Source organism: Dipodomys spectabilis, unplaced genomic scaffold (genome assembly GCF_019054845.1).
Source record: "Dipodomys spectabilis isolate Male_0828 unplaced genomic scaffold, ASM1905484v1 ptg000197l, whole genome shotgun sequence".
NCBI lineage: Eukaryota > Metazoa > Chordata > Mammalia > Rodentia > Heteromyidae > Dipodomys > Dipodomys spectabilis.
The window spans coordinates 19,176,112-19,202,709 of record NW_024870874.1 but is presented as its reverse complement, the minus strand read 5'-3'; the positions used below and the strand labels follow the sequence as shown (position 1 = coordinate 19,202,709).

General features: G+C 37.4%; 1 protein-coding gene across 2 annotated transcripts in view; it reads right to left on the bottom strand.

Annotated features, from left to right (window-relative positions):
• The window catches only part of Exoc4 (exocyst complex component 4), a 691,851-nt gene that overhangs the window by 620,536 nt on the left and 44,717 nt on the right, over positions 1 to 26,598 (bottom strand). For both annotated transcript variants that reach the window (XM_042695949.1, XM_042695950.1), the window contains exons 4-5: positions 16,007 to 16,191; positions 3,774 to 3,883 (exon numbers count right to left, since the gene is read on the bottom strand). In XM_042695949.1, coding sequence (XP_042551883.1) covers positions 3,774 to 3,883; positions 16,007 to 16,191 — 295 coding nt within the window. The remainder of the gene's footprint in view (positions 1 to 3,773; positions 3,884 to 16,006; positions 16,192 to 26,598) is intronic.

Genomic DNA, 26,598 nt, shown 5'->3' with positions numbered 1-26,598 from the left:
ACATTCACTTGTGAAGTCTAACCTAGCACTGCTTTACAAACTACTTTCATTTACTTGGGCACTGACTTAGTAATATTTACATAAATTAATATACCCAGGGTAAGGAGTAATAATGGCTCACTACAAAAATGTCAAGATACAATAGCTGTAATTTCTTTTTTTTCTTTTTTTTTTGGGGGGGGGGGGGGGGCGTCCGGTCGTGAGGCCGAAACTCTTGGCCTGGACACTGTCCCTCAGCTCTTCAGCTCAAGGCTAGCGCTCTACCACTTGAGCCACAGCGCCATTTCCGGCTTTTTGCTTTTTGCTTATGTGGTGCTGAGGAATCGAACCCAGGCCTCATGCATGCAAGGCAAATGCTCTACCACTGAGCCACCTTCCCAGCCCAACAGCTGTAATTTCTAAAAAAGGTAGAGAGGTAAAATACAAATCAAAAGTATAAATTTGGCGACCATATAAGATGATGTTAAGCAAAATGAACTCCAAGATAGGAACACAAGAGGCTTTTTCTTTGTGTCTGTTGTTTTTAATGTACTATGTGATTTTTTTTTAATGTTCTTCTCCCATGGTATAACCCCTGTTTTCATGTATGTGATTCTGGTGCCCTGCATCTTGTATATACATTTTTCTAATTTGGGAAGGGGTAGGGAAATAACAAAATGTTGAAATAAGGATATAGGTTGACCCAACGAGATGTACAAGATGCTATGTTGGTAACAAACATTACAACTTGCGGGCGGGGGTAGGGGGAGTTGGGGGGGGGATGCGCATGGGGGGAGATGGGGAGGTGGGAAGGGAAGGGATGGTAGGGGAAAAACAAAGGAGGGGGTAACAAGGTTCAATAGGAAATGTACTCAGTACCTTACTCATGTAACTAAGTATCTTTATAATAAAAAAAAAATTTTAAGTATACATATGGGTTTGCCTAGCATGTACAAGGCCCTGCATTTGATTCCTTAGTACCACATAAAGAAAAATAAATAAAATTAATTTTTAAAGATGAAAAACAAAATGAAAAAACAAAACCTTTCCAAATTTCAGTATAAGGCTTGGATTTTAAAACCACCATAGTATAAAGTATCTTAAATGTCTAGGATTTTTCAAAATTAATAACTAAGCAAACTAACAAAACCTTATTATTAAGCAATGCCTATGTTTTTTCTACAGTAAAACTAAGAAATGTTAAGACTCTAAGTCTAAATAATCCTAAAATAATTTAATTAAATGACATTTTAAGGATAATGAAATATGCCCCAAAAATAACCATATTAAGTTCTCAAAAGAAACACTTTCAATTACTTGCAAAAATGTATTTACTGAATTTAAATTATGTTTCTATCTATTCTAGTTTTACATTATTTCAAGTTGTGTAGATTCACAAAATTAATAAAAACTACAAGAACTAATTTTTACCTGAAAGGCAATAACAGACAATACTGCTTTTTACTTTTTTTAAGACATTGAATAGTTTGGCTGCAATGCAGGCACCTGAAAAGCCTGGTAGAAGATATTAGATGTTCTTCTCCCCATCCCAAAGATGCAAGGCAGAAATCCTCCACAGAAGCCCAGAAGCTTTTTGAACTCATGCAAGCTGTGTTCTGCAAAAAGGTCAAGTGTGAGCCACTCCCCTAATTCTTCACATCCAAAATCAAAGAAATTGTACCAGATCAAAATGGCTTTCCTTTCTGTTATTCAACATGATACTGTCACCCCCAAAAAGAAACTATTAATCTGTGGATTAAAATGTATTATGTGTGAGCATATAGGTATGCAGATACATTTGGCAAGTATGAGGCCACCAGAAGCAAAAAACTGAATGAGGTCCTAGGACAGGAACCACACTCACTCTCAAGGACCAGATGTAAAATGTAATACATTAAACAACTGCATAAAAGCCCATAGTGAGACAGGCAAAACATGCCACAAAAGCTGAGCACCAGTGGCTCACGCCTATAATCCTAGCTACTCAGGAGGCTGAGATCTGAGGATTACGGTTCAAACCCAGCCCGAGCAGGAAAGTCCGTGAAACTCTTATCTCCAATAAAAACCAGAAATGGCGCTGTAGCTCAAGGGGTAGAGCACTAGCCTTGACTAGCTTTGAGCTGAAGAGTGCAAGGACAGCGCTCAGGCCCAGAGTTCAAGCCTCATGACTGACAAAGAAACAAAAAACAAAAAACCCTACCACAAGGGAATAAAAGGCAAATAAACTCTGGGTCCTTAAGCTGTTACCCATCAAAAAATATGCTTTCAACAGCTTTGCCATCAAACACCAGGTTAGGCCCCAAGGTCAGAATGATAACAAATTACTCAGTACCTGTTATTCAAATTAAAACCTGTGGGATTCAAGGTGGCTACAAAAATTACCAACAAAACAAGAAAGAATTGCTAAAACATGAGACAGAGGCCTAAACAAGTCCTACAGCCCCTTTGCAGATAAGATCTCTAGCATAATATGAATTGCCCAGGTTACTTTACAAAACTTAAAAGCTGCTTTTGCTTCGAAACAAAACAAAACAACAACAAAAACACCTTGATTTTTCCTAGCCTATAAATCTCTCCTGAGTGACTAAAATGGGACAAAAGGTTTGACATCTGGGTCTTCAGACTATATCTATCCCTTTTGCTGCCTCAACTTCTCCTTCAGACCCTACCCGGCTTTGCATGTAGACATGTTGATAATTTAGCGTTAATTTGGCTCCTGCATGGTCAAGCTGGGGTGTATTTCTTCTATCTCACTGCTGTACTTTTTTCAGCAGCTTAAGCAATGAAAGTTCTTTTGAGCCTTATAAATTATGTGTTTCACTAAGAGCAGAACGAATGCCCCATGATGATGACGCTGGAAACATGAGGAACTCAGTTCCCGGATTAAGTCTCTGCCTGCTAGCCAGCAAACTTCAAGGCCAGAAAGCTTACACACAGGAACGAAAACATCTTTATAATAGTGTACCCAAGACCAATGGGCAGTTACCCAATTTAGCAAACCCCAAATAAATCAATAAAAGCTTGCTGCTTTCCTCATTCTTGACTGTAACCTAGTTACTCAGGTCAATGCTAACTCCTTTTGGCTCAAGTTGACTGGATGGAGCTAAAGTTACAAGAAAGGAGACTTGCTTACCTTTGTTCACAAATAACAAGGTTTGCCCTCAATTCTACTGTTTCCAGGCCATAAAATCCTGCCATCCAGTATCAATAAGAGTATGAGAGATTACAGCAAAACTTACAGGCTCTTCCAAAAAGCACTCAAGTGCAACTTGAGGAAACTAAATGGTGCTGGTGTAATAAAACATGTTCAGCACTGGAATGTGCAGACACACTGAGACTAGCAGCCAGTTTTCAACCTAGATAATGCAACAGGCCCACTTATGGTTTTATATCTTATTTCCTATGAGGGTTACAAAGGACTCATCGCGGTCCAAGGCACTTAGCTCAGACTTTCCCAGTCCCAGCTCCAGCCCCACAGGTTTTCAAGTTGGATTTGCAGCATATAAAAAGTTTAGTGGCTAAAGCATAAAAACTCACTAGTTGAGCCAGGCACCAGTGGCTTACCCCTGTAATATTAGCTACTCAGGAGGCTGAAATCTGAGGATCACAGTTCAAAGCCAGCCCTGGCAGAAAAGTCCATAAGACTCTTATCTCCAATAAACACCAGAAAACTGGTGCTGTGGCTCAAGTGGTAGAGCGCTGCCTTCAGTGGAGCTGAAGAGCACAGGGACAGCACCCAGGTCCAGAGTTCAAGCCCCACGACCAAAACACACACACACACACACACATCTCACCAGTGGAGTTCCCAGCAGCAGAAAACTGAGTGGCATCAAGGAATTTGCGTGGAGTAGGAAGATTTGTAACATCCATCAGAGGACCAGGAGAGACATCTTTCACATGGGAACTGCAGAGACAAGAAAGAATTGCTAAAACATGAGACAGAGGCCTAAACAAGTCCTACAGCCCCTTTGCAGATAAGATCTCTAGCATAATATGAATTGCCCAGGTTACTTTACAAAACTTAAAAGCTGCTTTTGCTTCGAAACAAAACAAAACAACAACAAAAACACCTTGATTTTTCCTAGCCTATAAATCTCTCCTGAGTGACTAAAATGGGACAAAAGGTTTGACATCTGGGTCTTCAGACTATATCTATCCCTTTTGCTGCCTACCATATCTTAGCTATGGTAAATAAGGCTACAATAAACATAGTCGTGCTGGCAGCTTTAGTGTGGTCTTGTTTGTGACCATTTGGGTAAATGCCCAAAAGTGGGATTGCTGGGTCATAGGGAAGCTCTATGTGGAGTCTTTTGAGGAACCTCCATACTGCTTTCCAAAGTGGTTGAACAAGTTCACACTCCCACCAACAATGCAGTAAGGTTCCCTTCTGTCCACATCCCCTCCAGCATCTGTTGTTAGTAGAGTTCTTGATTATAGCCATTCTAATTGGGGTGAGGTGGTATCTCAATGTTGTTTTGATTTGCATTTCTTCTATGGCTAGAGAGGTTGAGCATTTCTTCATGTGTCTATTGGCCATCCTTCTTTCCTCTTCAGAGAAGTTTGTCTTTAAGTCTTTAGCTCACTTATTTATTGGGCAGTTGTTTCTTTGAAGATTTGTTGTTGGGGGATTTAATTTTTTGAGTTCCAGGTATATTTTAGATATGAGACCCTTGTCCATTATATGGCTAGTGAAGATCTTCTCCCAATCCGTGGTCTTTCTATTCATCTTGCTAGCTATGTCCTCTGTCATGCAAAAGGTCTGCAATTTCATACAGTCCCATTTGTACAACCTTTCTCTGATTTGTTGTGTTTCTGCGTCTCTATTAAGAAAATTTCGGCCTGTGCCAAGGAGACCTAGGGTTTCTCCTTTTCCATCCTGCAATGCCCCTCAGTAGATTAATGGATCAAGAAAATGTGGTATATATACACAATGGAATTCTATGCCTCCATCAGAAAGAATGACATTGTCCCATTTGTTAGGAAATGGAAAGGCTTGGAAAAAATTATATTAAGTGAAGTAAGCCAGGCCCAAAGAAACACAGGTCCCATGGTTTCCCTTATTTGCAATAACTAGTATATGTCTGAGACAAGCAGAAAAGGTCAGATAAGGTGATGTTAGGGAAATGAACCCTAAGGTATGTATTCAAATGTTTTTTTTTTTTCTTTCATGCAATTGTTTCTAACACATTTATAAGATTATTTCTTTGTTGCTTTGTATGTCCCTCCCCCATGGTATAACCCCAACTTTCACTGTATTTGATGTTGTTATAATTTGTGGAGGGGAAGGGAAAAAACAAATCGTTTAAATAGGGATACAGGTGGACCCATTGCAACAATGAGATGTACAAATCCTTATGTCGAAAACGAACTTTACAACTTTGGTGGTCGGGGAAGGAGGATTAGGTGAGGGGAGGGGAAACAAAGGATGAGGCTACAATGCTTGATAAGAAATGTACTCATTATCTTGCCCATGTAATTGTAACCCCTCTGTACAGTATTTTCACAATAAAAAATAAATAAAATAAATTAAAAATAAATTTTAAAAAAGAAGCAAGTTACTACTTCACCCAAAACCAACTGAAGTCCAATCAGTGCCAACCCTTCCCACTTTCCTTTCCTCATGAGCCCTCTACACAGTGAGTTTTAACAATTCCCAAGCATATTTCTAGCGAAATGGTATTTGTCACAGCTAACTGTAAAAATGTATTCTGAGATTTTGAAGTGTTTAAATTGCTTTCTCTTTTCATTCCAATACTATGCTTAACACATAAGGGCAACCAAGATCCTGTGGATTACTACCTAATAATGCAATTAGGTCAAGTTATTGCACTTTACTCTTTATTGCCCCTTACTATTCTGCTACCAAAAAAAAAAAAAGCAATACAAATCATATCATGATAACTAAGCAGAGTTTTATTAGTACTTCAGGGGTGTGTGTGTGTGTGTGTGTGTGTGTGTCTGTGTGTCTGTGTGTCTGTGTGTGTGTTGGTCCTGGGGCTTGAACTCCTGGGCACTATCCCTAAGCTCTTTTTTTTCAAGGCTAGCACTCTGCCAATGAGCCACAGCTCCACTTCTGGCTTTTTGGTTAACTGGAGATAAGAGTTTCATGGTCTGTCCTCCCAAGCTAATTTCTAATGGCAGTCCTCAGATATCAGCCTCCTGCGTAGTTAAGATTGCATCTCTGAGCCACCAGCACCCGGCTTAATAGTACTTTGGGGGATTTGGGTGGTTGTTGTTTTGTTCTTTTGTAGATACTGGGTGCTTGAACTCAGGGGCTTGCTTGCTCCTTCATGGACTTGCTTGCTCATAGCTGCTGTCCTTCTGCTGTAGCCCAGCTTTTCTAGTTAACTGGAGATGGAATTTCTCTGACTTTTCTGTCTTGTCTGTTCAAACCTTGATCCTCCAGTTCACAGGCTCCTGAGTAGCTAGGATTACAGGCATGAGCCATTAGTGCCTGGTGGTTTAACAGTACTTAATCCTCTTTCAAGCTTGTGTTTTAAGAGTTTTTTACATAGTGGAGGAATTCACAAATCTTAGCTTTTTTCTAAAAGAAGTTTATAAATTTCAACAAATTGAAAACCCCAATAAAGGCTGACTTAAAGAATCTCACACAAGTTTATTTAGTATTTAATACCTTTCCCCACAAAAATATGCTAACCTCTCTTCTTAATGATTTAAAGTTGTCAAAATAAATACATTGATTTTAAGTGACACAAAGTTTACAAGGTAATTTTCAAAGTAATTTATTAATTTATGAACGCACATGCTGAGTACAAAAATTAAGGCAACACTAAGACAAATAATATCCCACCCTGCTTCTAAAAAACAGAATCATTGCTGAGGGCTGGTAGCTCATGCCTGTAATCCCAGCTACTCAGGAGGCTGAGATCTGAGAATCAGAGTTCAAAGCCTGCCCAGGAAGGAAAATCTTTGAGACTGTTTTGTCCAATAAACTACACAGTGAAAGTCAGAAGTGCAGCTGTTGCTCAACTAGTAGAGCACTAGCCTTGAGCAAAAGAAGCTCAAGCACAGCAAGCACCCAAGCCCTGCATGCAAGCCCTAGGACAGACACAGCAAAAAATAAAAACTCAGAATCATCTGACCACAAACCAGTGGTTCATACTTGTAATCCTAGCAACTCAGGAAGCTGAGACTTGAGAATCATGATTGGATGCCAGCCTAGGCAAGAAAGCCTGTGAGATTCTTATCTCTAAGTGTCAAAAAAAAAAAAAAAAGGCCTGTAGTTGAGCTGTGAGTCAGGTGATAGAGAGTTAGCCTTGAGCAAAAAAGATCAGGCATAGGATTCAGGCCCTGAGTTCAATCTCCACCCAGGATCAGCACACAAACACATATTAACACACACACACACACACACACACACACACACACACACACACAATCATCTAGCCACACTTCATATGCCACAGAAAAGCTTATACAATGCAATACATAGCCCTTATTTAGTCCCAAAGCCCATTAGTAGTAATGAATGACTATGGCACAGATTTTCAAGGTGTTTTTTTGTTTGTTTGTTTTGACAGGGCAGGGCAGGAATAAGAGAATAAAAAAAGATAAAGTAATAGCAAAAATATAATGAATATCTGTATGTTCACTTACAGTAAATTACCCACCCTACCTCCAACAGCCTTTTTTGGAATAAAAGTACTAGTTATGCATGTATTTTATTTTATTTATTTTACTCTTTGTGCAGTGCTGGGAATCAAACTTCCTGTTAGGCAAGGGCTATACCACTAAACTACACCAGCAGTGTATATATTTTTAACTAATTTTAAAAACTACTTTCAGAAACCCTGAAAAAAATATGCTTTGTTAAAATGAAATTATCCCTTAAGGCAGTATTACTTTTGTTGGGTATTAATAAGTGTGATCCACTGTCCCAGACCTTGAGGATAATTATGATTAAAAGGAGGATGAGTCAATTCCTGATCATCTATGAGTGGTTGGTGCTCAGTGCTAAGAACTCAAGAACAACCAAGATATGAGCTAAACTAAACTTATCACAATTCTAGTACTTACAGTCACTCCCAAGTTAATCTGAAACTCGGGTGAAGAATAAGATATACAAGTAACAGAAATGGTAATTATCAGGAATTTTACGGCTGAGTTTTTTCCAATAACTCTTTGCCACCAACATAAAGCTTCAAGTCTCAAATGCCTAAGCTATCTTATGCAAATCCAACAGTCTTCACATCCAATGGCCTTGCAATAGTTTATATATTCTATAAAAATCAGTTTGATCACAGATTTATCTGTTCTTTTATGACTACTGTTGTGTGTAAGCACTCTGCCCAGACCTGCAGGTATTTAAAACAGGATCTCAGCATGTCACTTTCTACAAGTCACAAATCTCATCCTCCAGCATGTGCATGACACTTGCCTTCTAAACTTGGTGCTACCCTCAACTACTTTTTTTAGCCACTATTGTTTTAACCAATATTGGAAAACCAGCTGTTACTTGCTATTTATTCTTTGGATATACAAGCCCAGAGAGAGACAGTATGATCACTGAGGTATATTGTGCTGCTAAGAAAAAAAATAATTTCCACTTTAAATGACAGGAAATGTATGAATAAGGTTTAATCTTTTATAAATAGTTAAATAACCAAGAAGCTATTTATAAAGCAGGATAAATAAAGATATCAATTAAGAAAATGCAGGTTTGGGTATTGCCTAATGATAAATGCAGATTAGGGTTTTGCCTAATAATAAAGCAGTACAGTTAGTACCTGTGTGTGCATTGATGAGAACCTATAATGGTGAACACTTCTATGCACACAGATGTGCACATGCTTCACAATAGATTAAAACCTGCTATTATTTTCTCATCTCTAACCAAAAAATCTATTTCAGTTAAACATAGGGTGATAAATGACTTGCCATTTCAACTTTGAAATACATAACCTCCCGACTTTATAATCAGAGCCAGAAGGGTCCTCAAACTCCAATAAACTTTTAGAAAGTCAATTTACTACAAAACTATTTTCATAGAGTCATCTTTCTCTCTCTAAAATTTTTCCCTCAGGCCTCAATTTTCTCCTTTGTGAACACTAACCCAAAGGCAAGTAACTTTGGAAATGATTTTCTTTCTTTTTTTTTTTCCTTCTCTCTTATGGAGGACTTGGCTTTAAAAGTCAAGAGAGAAAGGGGGAACCCCACTCATTTAGGGACCACAGGCAGGAGAGCTAGGTGGTGTGACCAAGTATCACACTGAAGTACTCTGCACCTTAGATTTCAACCTGGAAGAGAGAAAAAGGCCTCTTCTCCCCATACATCAGAGATAAAGTTGGAAAAGTGTTGTTGTTTTTTTTTAATTGTGAGAATACCGTAAAGAGGAGTTACAATTACTTGGGCGAGATAACGAGTACATTTCTTATCAAGCATTGTAGCCTCCTCCTTGTTTCCCCTTCCCATCCCTTCCCATACTCCTCTCTCCCCCCAGGAAAGGTGTTTATTGACTCCTTAAAAGACCTTTAAACATCTCAGTGTTTTAGAAGAAAATAAAATTTAAAAATTCTTGTTTCGAAGTTTGTGATTAATTCAAATGCTCTGGCTGATTAACTTTGGAAGAAATATTGATAGGAATTTTTTTCTTTTTCAGTAATATCATTACAAATTTTCTTTAAAATCCACTCAAACTCACAGTCAAGAGTTGAAAATAACAAGAGAGACTACATCCCTCCTAGTGTAAGAAGTGTCACCAAAGCCACCAACTGTGCTGTTGCAGATACTGTTTTGCTATTTACTGACAACATGGTAAACAGTACAAGTAAGACAAGCAAGAGTTACCTCCCACCTTAATCCTAAGAACTTTCTGGTCATTAGACAACAACCCAATTTGCTTCTAAATATGTTTGATTTCAAAGTTTCAACCCATGAAAACTGTTCTTTTAAAAAAAAAAAGTTACAAGTGCTGACAGCTTATTAAACATTTGCTCTTCAGCTTATTAAACATTTGCTTTTTAATTAGAGTGTATTTCTGTTCTTTTCCTTAGTAGTAGTTTCAATTATGTCCGAAATTTACACCTGGACATCATCTGGCTGATTTTATTGTCAAACAAAGATTGACAGAGGTGGTTTGAACTTTAAGCTGTAAATCTAGAAACTAAAACCTTCACCACTATAATCAGAGCAGCTAGCACAGTGCCTGTCAAGGAGGAAATGCTCATAAAAGTGAGGTAAATCAAATTGAACTGAGAAATGTCTGACAGAGATAATATGCCCTTAGTAAGAAATTTTAACTAGACAATGAAACGGGAATGGCTGGTACAGTAATTCTATACAGTCCTAAGATCTGGCTGAACATAAAAGAAAGAATACTGAGTGGTGTAGAGGATATAAAAGTTAAAAAAGAATCATGATTTCAAATGTCCAAATGTTCAAATAACCAAGAGTGAAGACACAGTGACAGACAACTAAGTGAAGTTAAAATTTTAAATTTGAGCAGTTATTTTTTAGAAAAGTACTAAAAGATTATAAAAATAAAAGACATATGTAAAAAAAAAATCTTTAAAAATAGGTAACAAATGATTCAGAAGGATATCTAAGGATGTCCAAAGAAGCAAGGCCAAAACAAGGAGTAACCCAGGAAGCACGCATTAATAAAAGGATTAACTTCAAAACAATTCTGTTTTCATTTTATATGGTTTTATGTAATTATATAGGTCTAAGTTCTGTTTTGAAAACAGAGAAATTTTTTTTACTGCATTAACATCATTTTGGTGAAATGTTTTTTTAAATACTTTAGGAAAAAAAGTATCTATCCACCCCTACATAACACCTACACACACACACACACACACACACACACACACACACACACAATCAGAAAAGTCGCACACACTGTAACATTCTTTGGATAATTTTGAATCCTAGTTCTTCCCTTCAACAGTATAAATATTTTCTTCAAATCAGCAGCCATATTGGCCTCATTTCCTGTGATAGTTCATCTTAATTGTCATCTTGGAAGGATTAAGAAGCACCTAGATTACTAAAGAATGCCTCTGGACATATATGTGGTAATTTTCAGAGGTCATGAAGGCTCTGACACAGTGAATAGTGGATTCAAAATCTGAACAGACTATTGGGAGGTAAGAGAACTGTGGAAAATGCAGCCAAATTATTAGGGCATATCCTTGGGCACTATACACCCTCTTGCCAGTCTATATGTTCTGCTTCCTGGATGTCATGAACAGCTCTGTTCCATCATGATGGAATAAAACCATGAAACTAAGATAAAATAAAAATAAATCTTTCCTCGCCTTAAAAGTTGGTTTTCAGGTGTTTTGATACAATCATGATAAAATTGACTAATACATCTCCCATGCCACTACTTACTGGTGTGAACTCTGTCTAAGAAATGTTGAAGTCCCATGAATTCTGGGGGTGGGTTCTGAATTCACTGTAATCCTAGCAATCTAATTTTCTATTTGCATGTTGGTACTGTTTTGATTAAAGTCACTTTATAATATATTTTAATATAAGAAGAGCTTCCTTCATAACTTCTCAATTTTTTTTTATATTTTATTTTTTGTTGTTGTTGGTCGTGGGGCCTGAACTCTGGGCCTGGGCTCTTCCGATCAAGGCCAGAGCCCTACCACCAGAGCTAGAGTGCCACTTCCAGTTTTTCTGCTTATGCGGTTGCTGAGGAATCAAACCCAAGGCCTCATGCATGCGAGGCAAGCACTCTACCACTGAGCCAACTTCCTGGCCCTACTTCTCAGCTTTTTAATAATTCATTCATATTTATTCTTCCATGTGAACTTCCATGAAAAACTTCTAAGATTCAAAAATCTCAATGAAAAAAGAAATCTCAACAATAATATTATTAGAATTCACATCTTTATGTTCTAAGAACAGAGAGTATTTACTTATTTATTTATATACAATTTTTCTTATTGTTTCATGTAGACAGGTATATTTCTTTTGTCAATTCTACTGGACATATAATTTTGTACTTCAAAAATCTCTGTTATTCATGTGATATCTTTTATTTTGTTCTGAAATAGAAATTTGTTCGTAGGTGTTTTATTCCTTTGTGAACCAACCATCTGAACAGTATGTATTTGGACACAATCCTCATTGTCAATGTCAAAACAAAATCAGGGCCCCACTTCCTCTTATGGAAGCTAAAGGAGGCCTGATCTGGCCTGGGCTGCTCAGCAAACTGGTATACCTAGGATTTGAATTGTGAAGAGATAAAGGAAACAAGCAGAACGCTAGAATCATTTACAAGGAGTTTAAAATCCAGCTGTTGTCCACAGTGTCAGGAACTCTACCAACCCTCATCCTGTGGTTTGTCTAAGCCTGTGTGCTCAGTTTTTTAAATTATCTTGGCCCCCTACTGGTTTGAAAATCTGCTTATACAAATTTCCCATCCATTTTGTATAATATCTAATAATGTTTCAACAAATTCCATTCTTGGTTCAGTTATCAGGACTCATTTCCACTAGTTGTAATCACAAACTCTAATGAACACACGATCTTTTGAAAAAGTATGTTTTATGTCATTCTATTTGATTATTCTACTCTTTTAAACATTTTTCCTTTATTATACAAAGGGGTTTTTTTCACGGTGATATTTGCATACACACATATATTGTCTCTGGGTCAAATCCATGCTATCTATAGCACTGTTTCCTAACTTTCCTCTCTGTCCATTCTCCTCAGTAAGTTTTTAGTGGGTTTCATTGTGCTATTTTCATAGATATATAAAACATATTTTACCATAATTATTCCCACAGGCCTCCTCCTCATCATCCTCTCCTTCCCCCTTATTTCCTCCCTCTGGCCCCTCTCAATAGTCCCTTTTTACAATCATGTCACATTATTTTCTTAAGTTTGGATTTTACATATGAGTGAAAACACAGTATTTGTCTTTCCAACCTTGGCTTATCTCACTTAATCTGATAATCTCCAATGCTACCTATTTTTCTATAAATACTTCAGTCTTCTTTTGGCTGAAAAATATTCCATGTATATTGTACTTGCCAAAATTTGATCTTTGAATAATACAGAAACTTCCAAATATACATATCTAGAATACAACTAAGTAAATGAAATGTATTTTCTTTAAATATTAGAAGTCCAAAACAAATCAATTTCTGACTCACTTTAAACAAAAAAAGCATTCCTTTTTATTTCTTGCCTACTCAAATTTCCAAATCTCTACTATTTTAGTATAGGTATATAAGGGTTATTTTTTTTAAGAGTATTCCTTGACCATGTAAGCTTTCATTTTCAACAATAGTCTTCAGTTTATGGTTTTGATCTTGTGCAAGAATGTGTCCATTTACATATATACATATATATATACATATACATATATACACATAAACACACAAAACATACACACACTTAACAATATGTATGGTCATCACAGTTTTTTAAGCTACCTATAACTTTATTGTTAAGTTACAATTTTAACTTATGTCTGAGAGTTCATCCTTGAATATTTTTCTTAGAATTAAAAACACTAGTCATTTATTTCTTGTTTGTAAATGTACACAGTTACAAATGCATACCCTGTTGCTGCTATGCTTATCAATGTCTTCTTGGCTAGGTATAGAAACCATAGTTCTAATTCCTTTATTCAACACTGCTGACTTTACTGTCTTTGGATGTTTAATATTCAGTAAATGCTGTTGTACCGGAGTTTTGGTTCCTTTATATATCTAAATTGAGGTTAATTATATTTTAAAAAATAGTATTGATCTGAATACAACAAAGGTATTTCTTTCCTCTTATAAATGAGGCAGCCCATCCAGAAATCAAAAAGAAGTTAGATGTTATCAAAGAGTTTAGGATGTAGCATCTATTCTCAAGGTCATCTCAGACAATTTCCAGGTGTCAATCCATGTTCCAGATTAGAAAGAGAGCTAAGAGACAAACGAAGAGCAAAAGAGGGAACATAGTAGTTTGGTTGGCACCTTTGTCTCTAAGTCTTCATTCAATTATTTCCAAGTACAAGTTCTAATAATAATAGCTCCTCTAACCACATAAAACAATGGAAAGTGAAGCCTTATAGCTGAGCATTGTTTTAGTGTAATACTTTTGAAAATCAATCAGATTAATCACTATATTTTTCATTTTCATATTTATCACCTTTATCACCTGTCTTCTTCCTTCCTATGATGAGTCCATTTTCTACCCATATAGTTAATTCTTCTCTATAATCTTTTAAATCAAGATGTAAATTTTCTTATTTTTAATGTATTTGTTGTCTGTCAGCATCTCTCTGTATACCATTCTTATAGCCCCACATTGATGTTTTACACAACTAAGTTTGCTGCATAAAACTACAAAAATTCAATGACGTGTGACCATAAGCACATACAGTGATGGCATCTGAGCCAGGCTGTGCAGGTCTGACGGTTTGCGGATGGTTCCACATGTCTCTCCTCCTCCTCCACTGTCATTGTCATGCATGAGAAAGCACACCTAGCAGCACAAGCAGGTTTCAAGCTTACGCCTAAGGTCGTAATGATCCACAAAAGCAAAAGCTCCAAAAGCAAAGGTAGGAAATAGACTTCTTCCAATACAAAGAAGAGGGAAGGTGAGGTTATTTGGAACAATCATCTGATGTATAACAATAGGTTTCTTGAATCATTTGAGAAACCTTAAGCTTAGTCTGTAAGTCCTTGTTTTCTTAATTAAAAAATTCAAATAAATCTTCTTCTGAGAGCTGAAGGAAATGGTCATAATGATTCTGTTTTATTGTTTACACACAGAGAGATTACTTCGTACTCTGCTGCAAGAGTTACTGACAGAATAACAGTATTTAGATCTAATCTTCAAGTTACATATTCACCTGCCCTATTCAGATCTAATTTTGAAGTTAAGTCTCAGGTACATACATAGTCCCTAGCATAATTTGTGTGCCTAGTCCAATTTTTCTAATGAGCATCTGCTAAAAAGTGATAGAAATTTCTCTCTTTTGTCAGGGTATCTGACTAAACTGAAGTATCACACATGAAGTTGGCAATTTTTGTTGAAATAAAATAGGACTTGAAAAGACTTCATTCCCAGCACACACTGCTTCCAGTGATTTTCTGATACACTGCTGGATGAAAAGGTACACACATGTGTATTTCAGTAGATAATGCTTAAAATCCCCTCTGAAAAAAAATATAATGTTTTTACTTAAAGAAATTCTGGAAGAACATATATCAGCTACCTGATATATACATATATATATATATATATATATTAATGCCAATGAACAAATCTTAAGATCCAGTCATTCCCACGGGTCTACACTAACCTAATGAATTTTTTTGTACCCATCTAGATCCTTAAGCATTAAGGTATTGATGCTACAAGCAGCCATGGAGTCAAAGAAGAGTGTTCTCTCTAAACCTCTCCTCAACTATTTCTTAAGAATTATTGCTTAAAGATGAACTTAACCCTAAGTAACAAACAATCTTACAATTTTAGCTCATATTTATCTGTAGTTTTAAGTTGGCTAACTTACTGTCTAATTTAAACTTTTTTTTTTCACATTCTCTGAGATATACAAGAGTATCTCTAGCCCAGAATGTAAGAGGCCCATAAGAACTGGTTCTTATAGGTCCTCACAGTAAATGAGCAATGAATACATAAGCAATCCCTGATGCCAGCCTTAGAACATGGAGTACTTGCTACTATAAAACCATCTTCAGCCGGGCACTGGTGGCTCACGCCTGTAAATCTAGCTACTCAGGAGGCTGAGATCTGAGGATAACAGTTCAAAGCCAGCCCAGGCAGGAAAGTCTGTGAGACTCTTATCTCCAATAAACCACTAGAAAACCGGAAGTGGCACTGTGGCTCAAGCGGTAGAGCCCTCACCTTGAGCTGAAGAGCCTGAGGGATAGCGCCCAAGCCCAGAGTTTAAGCCCCACGACCAAAAAAAAAAAAAAAAAATCTTCAAGTTTCAGAGACATTACATTTAATACACATACACACACACACACACACACACACACACACACAAGTAAATCAAACAGCCACTAGAAAAAAGGCTCTGACCAACCTCATTTTTCCTTTTTCCTTGTTCCGTTGCACAACTCGGCTAGTGGATTTGATGTACAGGTGTCGGTGCAGTTCATCTATGAGAACCAAGTGCAGGTTCATCTTCTTGCTGTGAAGCTCAAGCCTAAGATCACTCAGTCCTTCTACTTGGAGTAGGGGGCCCTCCAAAGACTCTACTGCTGACACCTGACAAGAAGGGGAAAAAGAGCCAATCAAATTACAAGTAAATAACCTACAATATTATAAGTAAGAAAGACATGATCAAAGTACACCATATATATGTGCAAAACTGTCATAAAGAAGCCCACTGTTTTGTACAATAGAAAAGAAGAAAGACCATTTTTAAGATACTACCAAAGAGAGTTTCTCAGAATGTCAGTATACATCAGACTTTACACAGTATATAGACCTAGTCTTATCCTTACAGAATTTTCCATGTAAAATAGATAAAGCAAAGAAAAAAACTCTACAAACAGATAAACACAAAGACATGTAAAACACCATAAAAGGGCTACAAATTCCATTTACACACACACACTGTTTGTCAAAAGACACTTGTAAATTGACTTCCCCAATTAAATGATATGTCACTCCTATTATTTCAAGAATCCTATATTCTAATGGTTTAAATCAACTTTTAATCAAAGTTAGCCTTTTAAACCTAAGCCTAAATTAGGACACATTGTATGATTGGTTTAATAGCTAATTCTCCTGGTGACCAAAAAAGAGCTTTGTGTGAGCCTATTTTTCTACATAGAACTAGGCTCCCACTTTTTCTCATGTACAATACATACAGAGTAGAATGACTTTTTTTGAACCTTGATACTATAGGTTGAAAATAGCAACCATCACCTCTTCCTGGCCTAATGTGATAGAAGAAATGGGATTTGAATGGTAATAGAAGAAAGACTACAGATAGAGACACTCCTGGTGTGAAGTGGAGTAAGAGATTTTTTTTAAAGAAAAATGTTGGATGAATCAAATTGGTATAGAATGTCTACAATAAAGGGAAAGATGAAAGATTCTAGGAGCCTAAAGTCACTAAGTTTTAGATTTAAAATATTACTACAAAAAGGAAAGAAACATGTATGGTATAATCTCATTTATTCAGGTGTATGAAACTATGTCTCTGTGTATGTATATATATATATGTATATAGATAGATCGTTTATATCTTTTAAAGGAAAGGTAAAATGCATAATCTAGGTATTATTACTTGAGAAGGAAAAAACAAGGAGAGAATAGCATAAAGAACTTCAAATAAAAGCATTAAGTATAATAGACTCTGGATAGTTCACAAATAGTATAACTTTTAGAAAGACTAAGTCAATGAAACAAAATAAATACCAAGAAATGGGTAATTGCAAGAGGGGAGTGTGTGGCCAAGGAAAGAGGAGAGGAAAAATGAAGGGGGAAGTAAAGAGAATGTAGGCAAGGCTTCATTGTATGTACCACAAAATTAAGAAAAATGAGTGAAGAGGTAGGAGGGGAGGGTAAAATGTATTAAAAAAAAAAAAAGATCACAGATCAAGATGCATTGTATAAACAGCTATGTTAAATGGCAAAAAATCGATAAATATCATACAAAATTAAGAAAAGTGAGGGAAGGGGTGGGTTGGAAGGGGTGGTTGAAAATGTTGAAACGGGTGACATTAATCAAGATGCAGTGTATCCATAAACTGAATTGTTGCGTGGCAACTCCTATGTACAACAACTTAAAGATAATAAAAATAGCCAGGCGCAGATAGCTCACACCTATAATTCTAGCTATTCAGAAGGCTCAGATCTGAGGAGCGCAGTTCAAAACCAGCCCAGGCAGGAAAGTTCGTGAGACTCTTAGCTCCAATTAACCACCCAAAAACCAGAAGTGCTGCTGTGGCTCAAGTGGTAGAGCGCTCGCTTTGAGCCAAAGAGCTCAGGGACAGCGCCCAAGGCCAGAGTTTAAGCCTCACTATACTGACCAAAAAAAAAAAAAAAAAAACAGTAAGAATAATGAAAGTATTTTTTAAAGCATTAAGAAGAAAGCAAAAGAGGTGATAAATAGCCAAGTTTGGAAAGAAAATTACCTCCCTAAGAAACTTTCGACCTCTTGCTATTCCCTACTCAGGTTATGCTTCTAAATACTTCTAAAAGGTAATGTAAGAGGCAACTTAAAATATGCTTTAACTGGGCACTTGTTCCCCTCCACCCCTATCCTTTTCATCTGTGCTTTTTGATCAGAGCCATTCCCTGCTGCAGTCACTTTATCATCACTGTGGTCTCCAGAAAGAGTGGGATTCACCAATAAGTACCTTCAAACATGCACTGACATATTCTTACCATCTTACAGAAAACAACCAAAAGCTCAGGAGATCACCCACCAGGCAACTTATTGCGACGGACCAGCTCGGCCAGAGCACTGGGACCGACGGGACAAGGATCTCGGGATAGGTGGGCAAAGGAGTCGGTGAAGTGACCAACAGACACAGACTCAAAAGAGTTGCATCTGAGTGTATCTTTATTGAGGAGAATTAACATTTTTATACAGTGTGTGATTGTGACATAGATTCTTTGTTTATTAAAGCACGTAATCAATTTTTTTTAAAGGCAAAGCATTGATGAATTACATGAAAATTGATGACTATCCCACCAACTGTTTAAGCTAAGTGGTGCGAAACAAGTCTAGCATATTGTTTAATAGAATGCATCATCTATTCAGCCTTTTTATGTTTAATAATTAACAAACCTAAGACAGGACTGTACTTACATTGTACTCTTTTTAATTTTATTTTTATCCAACTAGTTTCATCTTTATAAGCTCCTTTATAAGCTCTTTATAAGGAAATGGTTCTTGGTTGGTTCAGGAAATATGTTACTAACTTTATATTTTGTGTGAAAACACCATCTATTCCCTATAACGTAAGTTGGACTAAACTTAATCATAACTGTTGGGAGAATCTTTCTTTTTCTTATATAATCAGAGGTCCCTTCTTTTTTTTAGAACTCTCTAAACTACTGGGATAACTCTTTCTAACTTAGTTTATTGATTTTGTCTGTTGGACATATCTGGAAATTTTAAGTCTCTATATTTACTATGCATGAGCTGCAAAACCACTTGTGAAGTTGTAGGAGTTTCTGGAGGCACCGTCACATCAGATGATAGATTGCTTGGGGCATTGCCCACATTTAATCTTTGGCCTTAGCCTTTATTACTTAGAGAAGCCATCTCTATTGGACTGGAAAAATACAACATGCTCTGTTCGCAGATCAATAGAAAAATAGCCAAAACGAGAATAAAGGCAACGAATGTACAGCCAAGAAGAATATAGTAAGAATAAAGGTAGAGGCTATAAAGGTGCAGCCAAGTGTATGGGAAGCCTTGAACCAACAACCCCTTCCTGAGGGCATGCTTCCTTGAAGCTCTTTGTCCAACGCGATCTCTCACGCAGACTCCGCAGGAGGTGGCGTGGCACCCACTGGTCACAGAAAGATGTCCACTCAGCTGGAAATACCAGGAACCACTGGAAGTGCAGAAACTTAAGCGTTTGACCTTGTTTCTCTGGCCAGAGACTATTCATTGAACTTGCAGTCCCTTATTCTGTTGTCCATGTCAAATCAGAAGCCATCTATCCACCACAGGCAGCTTTATGGGAGTGCTCTGCCCACCTGCGCCGGCCTCTCTTTGCTAAACCCAGCTAAGGACTCCTTGCAGACACATCTTCATGGCTGCTTTGCCTGCTGTGATCTCTGCTCCTTTCCAAATGCTTGCTTTGGCAGCTTCCCCTCCATTGTGCCTCTTGGACTGGGTTCCCATGGTGGTTGGATACTGTGCTGCTTGTTAGAGGAGGAAACAAGGGTTGTTGTATACAATGGCAGGCCTGAACTGGCCTAGAGGCAGGACAGATGCTCTCCCAGGTGGGACTTGTCAGGGCACAGGGCAGGCATCCTGCCACTGGGCCCTGGGTCACTGTGGTGAGCAGCAGTCACACTGGAACTTCTCTTTCTCAGAGAACAACAGGTTAAGTCTGACCAGATTGTCTTTTTTAGGGAATCCAGTTCTCCACCCAGGGGATGCCTGGGGCTTGAGTCTATGCCAGGCTCCACTCCTGTCCAGAACCTTTCATTCCAAAAGTTTCAACCAAGTGTATGTGGCGTGGCAACTTATGCCTGCTCTACCCTAATAATAAAATTATAACAACTTCTCTAGAACACCTCAAGAGACAAAGACTGAGCTAATGGTCAATCAGGCCAGACATACGACTTATGACTGTTTTAACTAATCATATCTTTCTAACCACCTACCCACAATTCTATTTACCCTGAGCCAATGCCTGTACCCCTGAAAATGGCTGAAGATGTACTGAAATGCTGTTTTCCCATGGCTGCCATGTAATAAACCTCCTTTTTCTTTCACCCTGTATGGACCTAATGAAACACTGAACTTTGGGGGAAGGGGGTATCTAAAACCCTGGTTTCAAATACAGGTAGTGGCAACAACTAACGAACACTACCTACTTCAGGGTAAAACTGTCCAGCACAACTATGGATACAAACAAGCCCTTAAGAAAAACCACTGATACAAAACTGACAGGGAAAACCATGAAACACATTGATGATCAATAGTGTTGACCACCAATTCACAACAGTTTAAGGAGTCATCTAGGAATTTATGGACAGTGTTTAGGGGCCAAATACAAACCAGACTATAATGGGGTTTTTTATTGTTGTTTTCTTTTTTTTTTTTTAAGTGCAATGTCTTACCACGCAGCACATCACTTGTTTTGTGATGGGCTATCAAATGTCAGTAGCAAAGTAAGTTCCCTTAAGTTAAACAAGAAAGAGTTGAGGAATGGAAGAGTGACAAGCCGTGGGCCAGCTCTGATCTGTGAAGCCTGCCAGTTCATTTTCACGCTGACTTGCAACTGCCCCTCCATGACAGCCCCTGGGCTCTGTGCAAGAAGCCAGCAAGTCCAAATGGAAAAACAGCCCCACAAAATGACCAACATATCCCCAAGGAGGAAAAACAACAACAAATTCATTTACACTTATGGCCTAAAATGGATTTTAACTCGGGTCTCTAGTGAAGAAAAGAGGATGCATTAACCTTCAGTGACATCGAGATCTAGAAAATGAAAAATAATTTGGCAAACCACTGGCCCATCATGTAGCCTTATCCCTTAAGGTAATTAAATCCAGCTGAGATGGTTAAGCTTAAAAACCACCCACTGTACATTCACACTTGATTTGTTTGCCAGAATTTGCATGAAGATTTTTTAACCCAAACAGCTTATGTTCCAAATAAAAAATTAAATGACAATGTCAACTGTCAAAACTAGCTAATTGAAATGTGTCTTAAATTCAAGTAAAACACTTAAGCCTGTACTGAGTGTTCAGAAATTAAACTACCATAGAGAGGACCTACATGGTGTTTTAATGCATTGTTTTCAGCAACGGTTCTTTCTTTCACCAAACCACCTTGCTCATTCAAATAACCCAAAATATAAGCACTTAGATAGGCAGACAGACAGACAGACAGATTAGATAGATAGATAGATCTTATATATATATGTGTATATATATATATATATGAGCTCATGGATACCCTTAGATCTTTAAAGTTTGAAAACGTGCCTCAAAAGAGAATAGAAAATGGCTTCTTATTTCTTTTTTTTTTTTTTTTTGCCAGTCATGGGGCCTGAACTCTGGGCCTGGGCGCTGTCCCTCAGCTCTTCAGCTCAAGGCTAGCACTCTACCACTTGAGCCACAGCGCCACTTCTGGCTTTTTCTGCTTATGTGGTGCTTAGGAATCGAACCCAGGGCCTCATGCATGCAAGGCATGCACTCTACCACTGAGCCACCTTCCCAGCCCGGCCTCTTATTTCTATAAGAAAATACAGTACTTTGTTTTCTGGCTTTAACTTATTAAAAGTATATTTATAATCTAGTATTATGGAAGGTAGGCAAGGTCATTGTTTGCTCCTATCCTAATGGTACGTAAGCCAATTTAAAGAAAAATTGTTACCAAGTCAACATTTGATCTCTAGAACATCAGTTTAAAAACCTGACATTTTTCATGTCTGGTTTTAAGTAACCAGTACGATAAAATGTACATATTTTAGAGAGGCATTAATCAACAAACCAAGACTGATGGTTAACTCTATTGTACCATTGGGTCTTGTTTCCCAGTATTTCCTAATTCTTTCCAAGTATTAAGATTTACTAGAAATCACTAAATGATCTTTATGTAAAAACATAACTAAACAAAGATTATTTCTAATATGGTTATTCTGCAAATTATTTCACTGGGCATATCAGTAGCTTTCCAGCCCAGGGACAAAATATCTGATAAAAACAAGATATTTAGAAGGAGATACTAGCTAGGTTGCAGTAGCTCAAGCCTGTAATTTTGGAAGGGAGAGATCAAGGAATAAGGGTTCAAAGTTTTATGCCCTGGCTAACTTTAGCCAGGGCATAAAAGTTGGCAAGACTCTGTCTCAATCAATAACTGAGAATGGTGGCATAAGCCTGTCATTCCAAGCTATAGGGGAAACACGTGGCTGTGTGCAGTGACACGAAGAAACACAAATCAGAAGCTTGCAATCCAGTCCTGTCTTCCCAACTGTACCAGAGACCAGCTACTAAACCTTTAGATATGAGCGTTGGGGGGACATTCAAGATCTAGATCTTAACACTTGGGTTTTCTCAATTTAATAATAACAGATTACTTTTTGAATAACATGTTGATCAATCTCAAAGCATTTAGGAGATGCTGTTGGATTAAAACAGAGATCAACAAAAGGCTTCCAACAGGTCATTTGCTATTGAAAAAAAAAAAAAAAATTACCAGGGATGGAGGACAAAAAGAGTGATGGAGGAGGTAAGATTGGTTGGAATATGTTATAAATGTGTGAAAATGTAACAATGAAATCCCCCTGTATAACTAATGTAAGGTAATAAAAAGTTATCAAAATTGGGTTCATAAGCATGACAGTCAATAACTGAATAATCTCACAAGTATTAAAACTATGAAACATAGCAGATGAAAGATCACAGAGACTACATACAGAGTACAGTGAATTGGTCAGTGCTGTTTATGGAATATATTCACTAAACAAACACCGTGCATTCAACATCCCAAATGATCTTTAATATGAACCACCTAGAGTTCTCCAGTATGCCACACATGTATTAAAGTGAGATTACTGCTTAATGATATGAGTCAACTAACTGCATTTGAGATTTTTCTGACATAATATGTATTCAAATAAACACTGAAGAAAAACAGACACTTCAACAAGAGTTTTTTTTCACAAACTACTTATTACCATTATCATCTAACAGAATTAGTGCTCTGGACACAGTTAGACACTGCACAGACAGATAACAAAAATCTGGCTTAGAGCTGAAAACAAATATTTCCTGTAGGATTATGAAGATAAGCAAACATTCTCAAAATGTTTTAATACATGATATTGAGCAGGACAGCATGTTTTGCTATTTAGAAAGTTATCCATATAAGAAAGCAGAAATTCTGGGGGGAAAAAGTCTCTGTAGCAAAAAATCAGAATCAGTTGTTCATTTAAAATGTATTTAATAGAGAATTTTAAAATGCTTGCCTCAGGTTGAAATATAAATTTACAACAATGGAGATTCTTCATAATTATAAACAACCATACCCATAAGTTCTTTCCCAAATTTCATTTCTCAATTGAATTTTACAGTAAAGAATAGGAAATGACAATTTCATACTTAAGTGCTTCTCTTTAACTAGTCAAACTGAAGTTTTATGATAAAAGGTCTAATTTTGTGCTGTCATGATCCAATGGCATATTCTGGAGAAACTATGAGGTTGGCCATTCTCAGCAGTTGACTGTAAAAATGCTATTTAAAATAAAAGAAAAACTACTGCCATTTTTTACTTTTTTTTGGGAGGGAGGGAAAGATGAGACTCATAAGGCTAAATGATATTAGTAACTGTTACTAAAATGAACTAAAATTCTCTCTCCTTCTCTTTCTCTGTATATATATATAGAGAGAGAGAGAAACAACCTGACAATAAACTAACCTGCAGCTAAACCAACTAAACCATTAACTAGGTAATGCAAAGGTAATATTTACAACTATTTCTTGGAAGAAAGCAACTGTGGAATCAAGAAGAAAGCCATAAATGAGTCAAAAAAAAAGAATTTCACTCAAGACTATGACAATTACTTAGTTCAGAAATGTTCTAACACTTATCCTATTAAAATAAGCCATTAGGTCCTCTGAGTAAGATAACATAACCATTCTGAAAATGTTATCAAGGTTCTAGTTTAAGGAAGTTTTTGGTTTGGGGTGGGGTTTTTTGTTTTGTTTCGTTTTTTTGTCAGTGTAGGGCTTAAACTCACGATGTGAGTGCTAGCTTTTTTGCTCAAGGCTAGAACTCTACCACTTTGAGCCAGCTCCACTTGCAGTTTTTAGGTGGTTAATTGGAGATAAGAGTCTCATGGCCTTTGCCAGGACTGGCTTCAAATCATGATCCTCAAGTCTCAGTCTCCTGAGTAGCTAGGGTTACAGACACGAGCTACCAGTGCCCAGCCTATGAATGAGACTTTTTAAAAATGAAATTTCACTACCCTAGGGAACTGATACCTCTCCCTGAACAGTCTCAATGAAAATCAGAACTCTAAAAAACCTTCAGCTATGATTAACTTAGTGCTCAGATCTGTTTACTGTTTCTTTGCCTATGAACACTGTAAGGCAATTTCCAGTGACTTCAGGCCCTTATCTCCTAGGTTACCCTCTGCCCCAATGTGCCTGCTTCAAAACACTGGAAATCCCAGATGAGCACAAGAAGCCCACCCCATCCCCATATTCCCTGTGAAGCACAGTGCGTCAGACCACCTCTAAGCAAGCAGAGTTGAGAAAGATAACAAACGCTACACAACTATATGAAAAACATTTTTATAGGTTGAACATGATCAAATATTGACTATTTTGCATAGTTTAACCTATGAAAATTGTCAAAATCAAAATGAAGTCAATTATGGCAAACTCTAACTAAAAAGAGAGGCAATAAAGGAGACAGTCTCACACACACACACACACACACACACACACACACACACACACACACACACACACACACACACACACACACACACACACACACACCTGCCTGATAAAAATTATTAGAGACTGAAAAACACAACCTTGCTCCAAGATTACAGAGTTACACAAAGAATACTTCTGAAAGGACACTTTCCCAGCAGGTGCCTATTTAAAACCTGGACTGGTAACACTCTTGTTACTGATGTTTGTAACTAACAACTGTTTCAAAACAATACATAACCTTAATCATTTTACTTCTAAAAACTCTTGTCTTCCACTACCACTTGGATGTGCCTATGATTTGTCTTAACACATGTACTACCCTGGATTGTAATCCTCTGTTTCTTCCTGAATAAATTCATTTCTCTAGAGAGCCATGCTCTAAAGTTGACACACCTGAAAGTTATAGGGATAAGTTGAAAGCTTTGGTACATCACAGCACTCACACAGAACATTATGAATTTTAGAGAACTCTGAATTTTTAACTGCCTCATATAAATTGAGAGCAATTTACTAAAGGGATTAATACCAAATTATTTGTAAATAACACAGAAGTACAAGCAAGTGAACCAATGTTAAACATAAACTCTGTTTTATGTTAAACATAAAACTCCTTCCATTTTTGTTTACAGCATGACTGGGGAAGAGAATTATCAAAGGCTAGACTAATGTTCATGCAAAAAATCTTAGTGTAAGAGGAGAGAGGGACATGTAAAATAAGAGAAGAATAAAGAGAATCCAGTCAAGGCTCTGGGCTATAGCCAAAGGTTTAGAGGAGTCCTGGGGGATCTATAGGAAAAACAATCTCTGATCCTAGCTTTACTTAGGACAACTAAAGAGATGTTTTTGTCTCAGCTCTGCTAGAGTCTGGAGGCCTGGAGGCTATTGGCAAACTGGTACTTAAGATGGGCTCCTCAAGAAAATAATAGCTATATCACAGAGCAAGGCTAAGTGCCTGGAGCAAGAACATCTCCCCGCCCCCCAACTCTACAGCCTGTATGCTAATCAACACTGATCAAATGGGCAATCAAAAATGCCCATTCTTAAATCAGTCTGATAACATAGTATTGATCAGACCCATTCAGGTGCCCCATCTCCCTCAGGAAACCCAATACCTATAATGCAGACTCAGCCAGCTCTCCTTGCCATTAGAGGCAGGAAGCTGTCTACTTCCAGTCTCCCTTCATTAAGAGCAGGGTTATTGCATGTTTTTATTTAATAAACTTTCATCAGCCCAAATGAAGGGTTGTTATTAGTTGAGCTAACAGCCAAATGATAATGCTCCAGAGAGATCTCAGTGCTTGTTGGTGCATTAACAAAGAGAGAAGAAGGGCTGAGGTCAAGCATGTGTCAATGTAAATGAGAAGATATTAGGTACTAAGGGCTTAAAGCCATAGACTGCCCAGGAGATAATGGAATTTACAGGATAAAGCAAATGAGATGAAGTTATTGATAAGTGAATGAAAGAAGGAGAGTCTGTAAAATACAATGCTGTCAAAGAAAAGGGCCTTTTACTAGTGAATT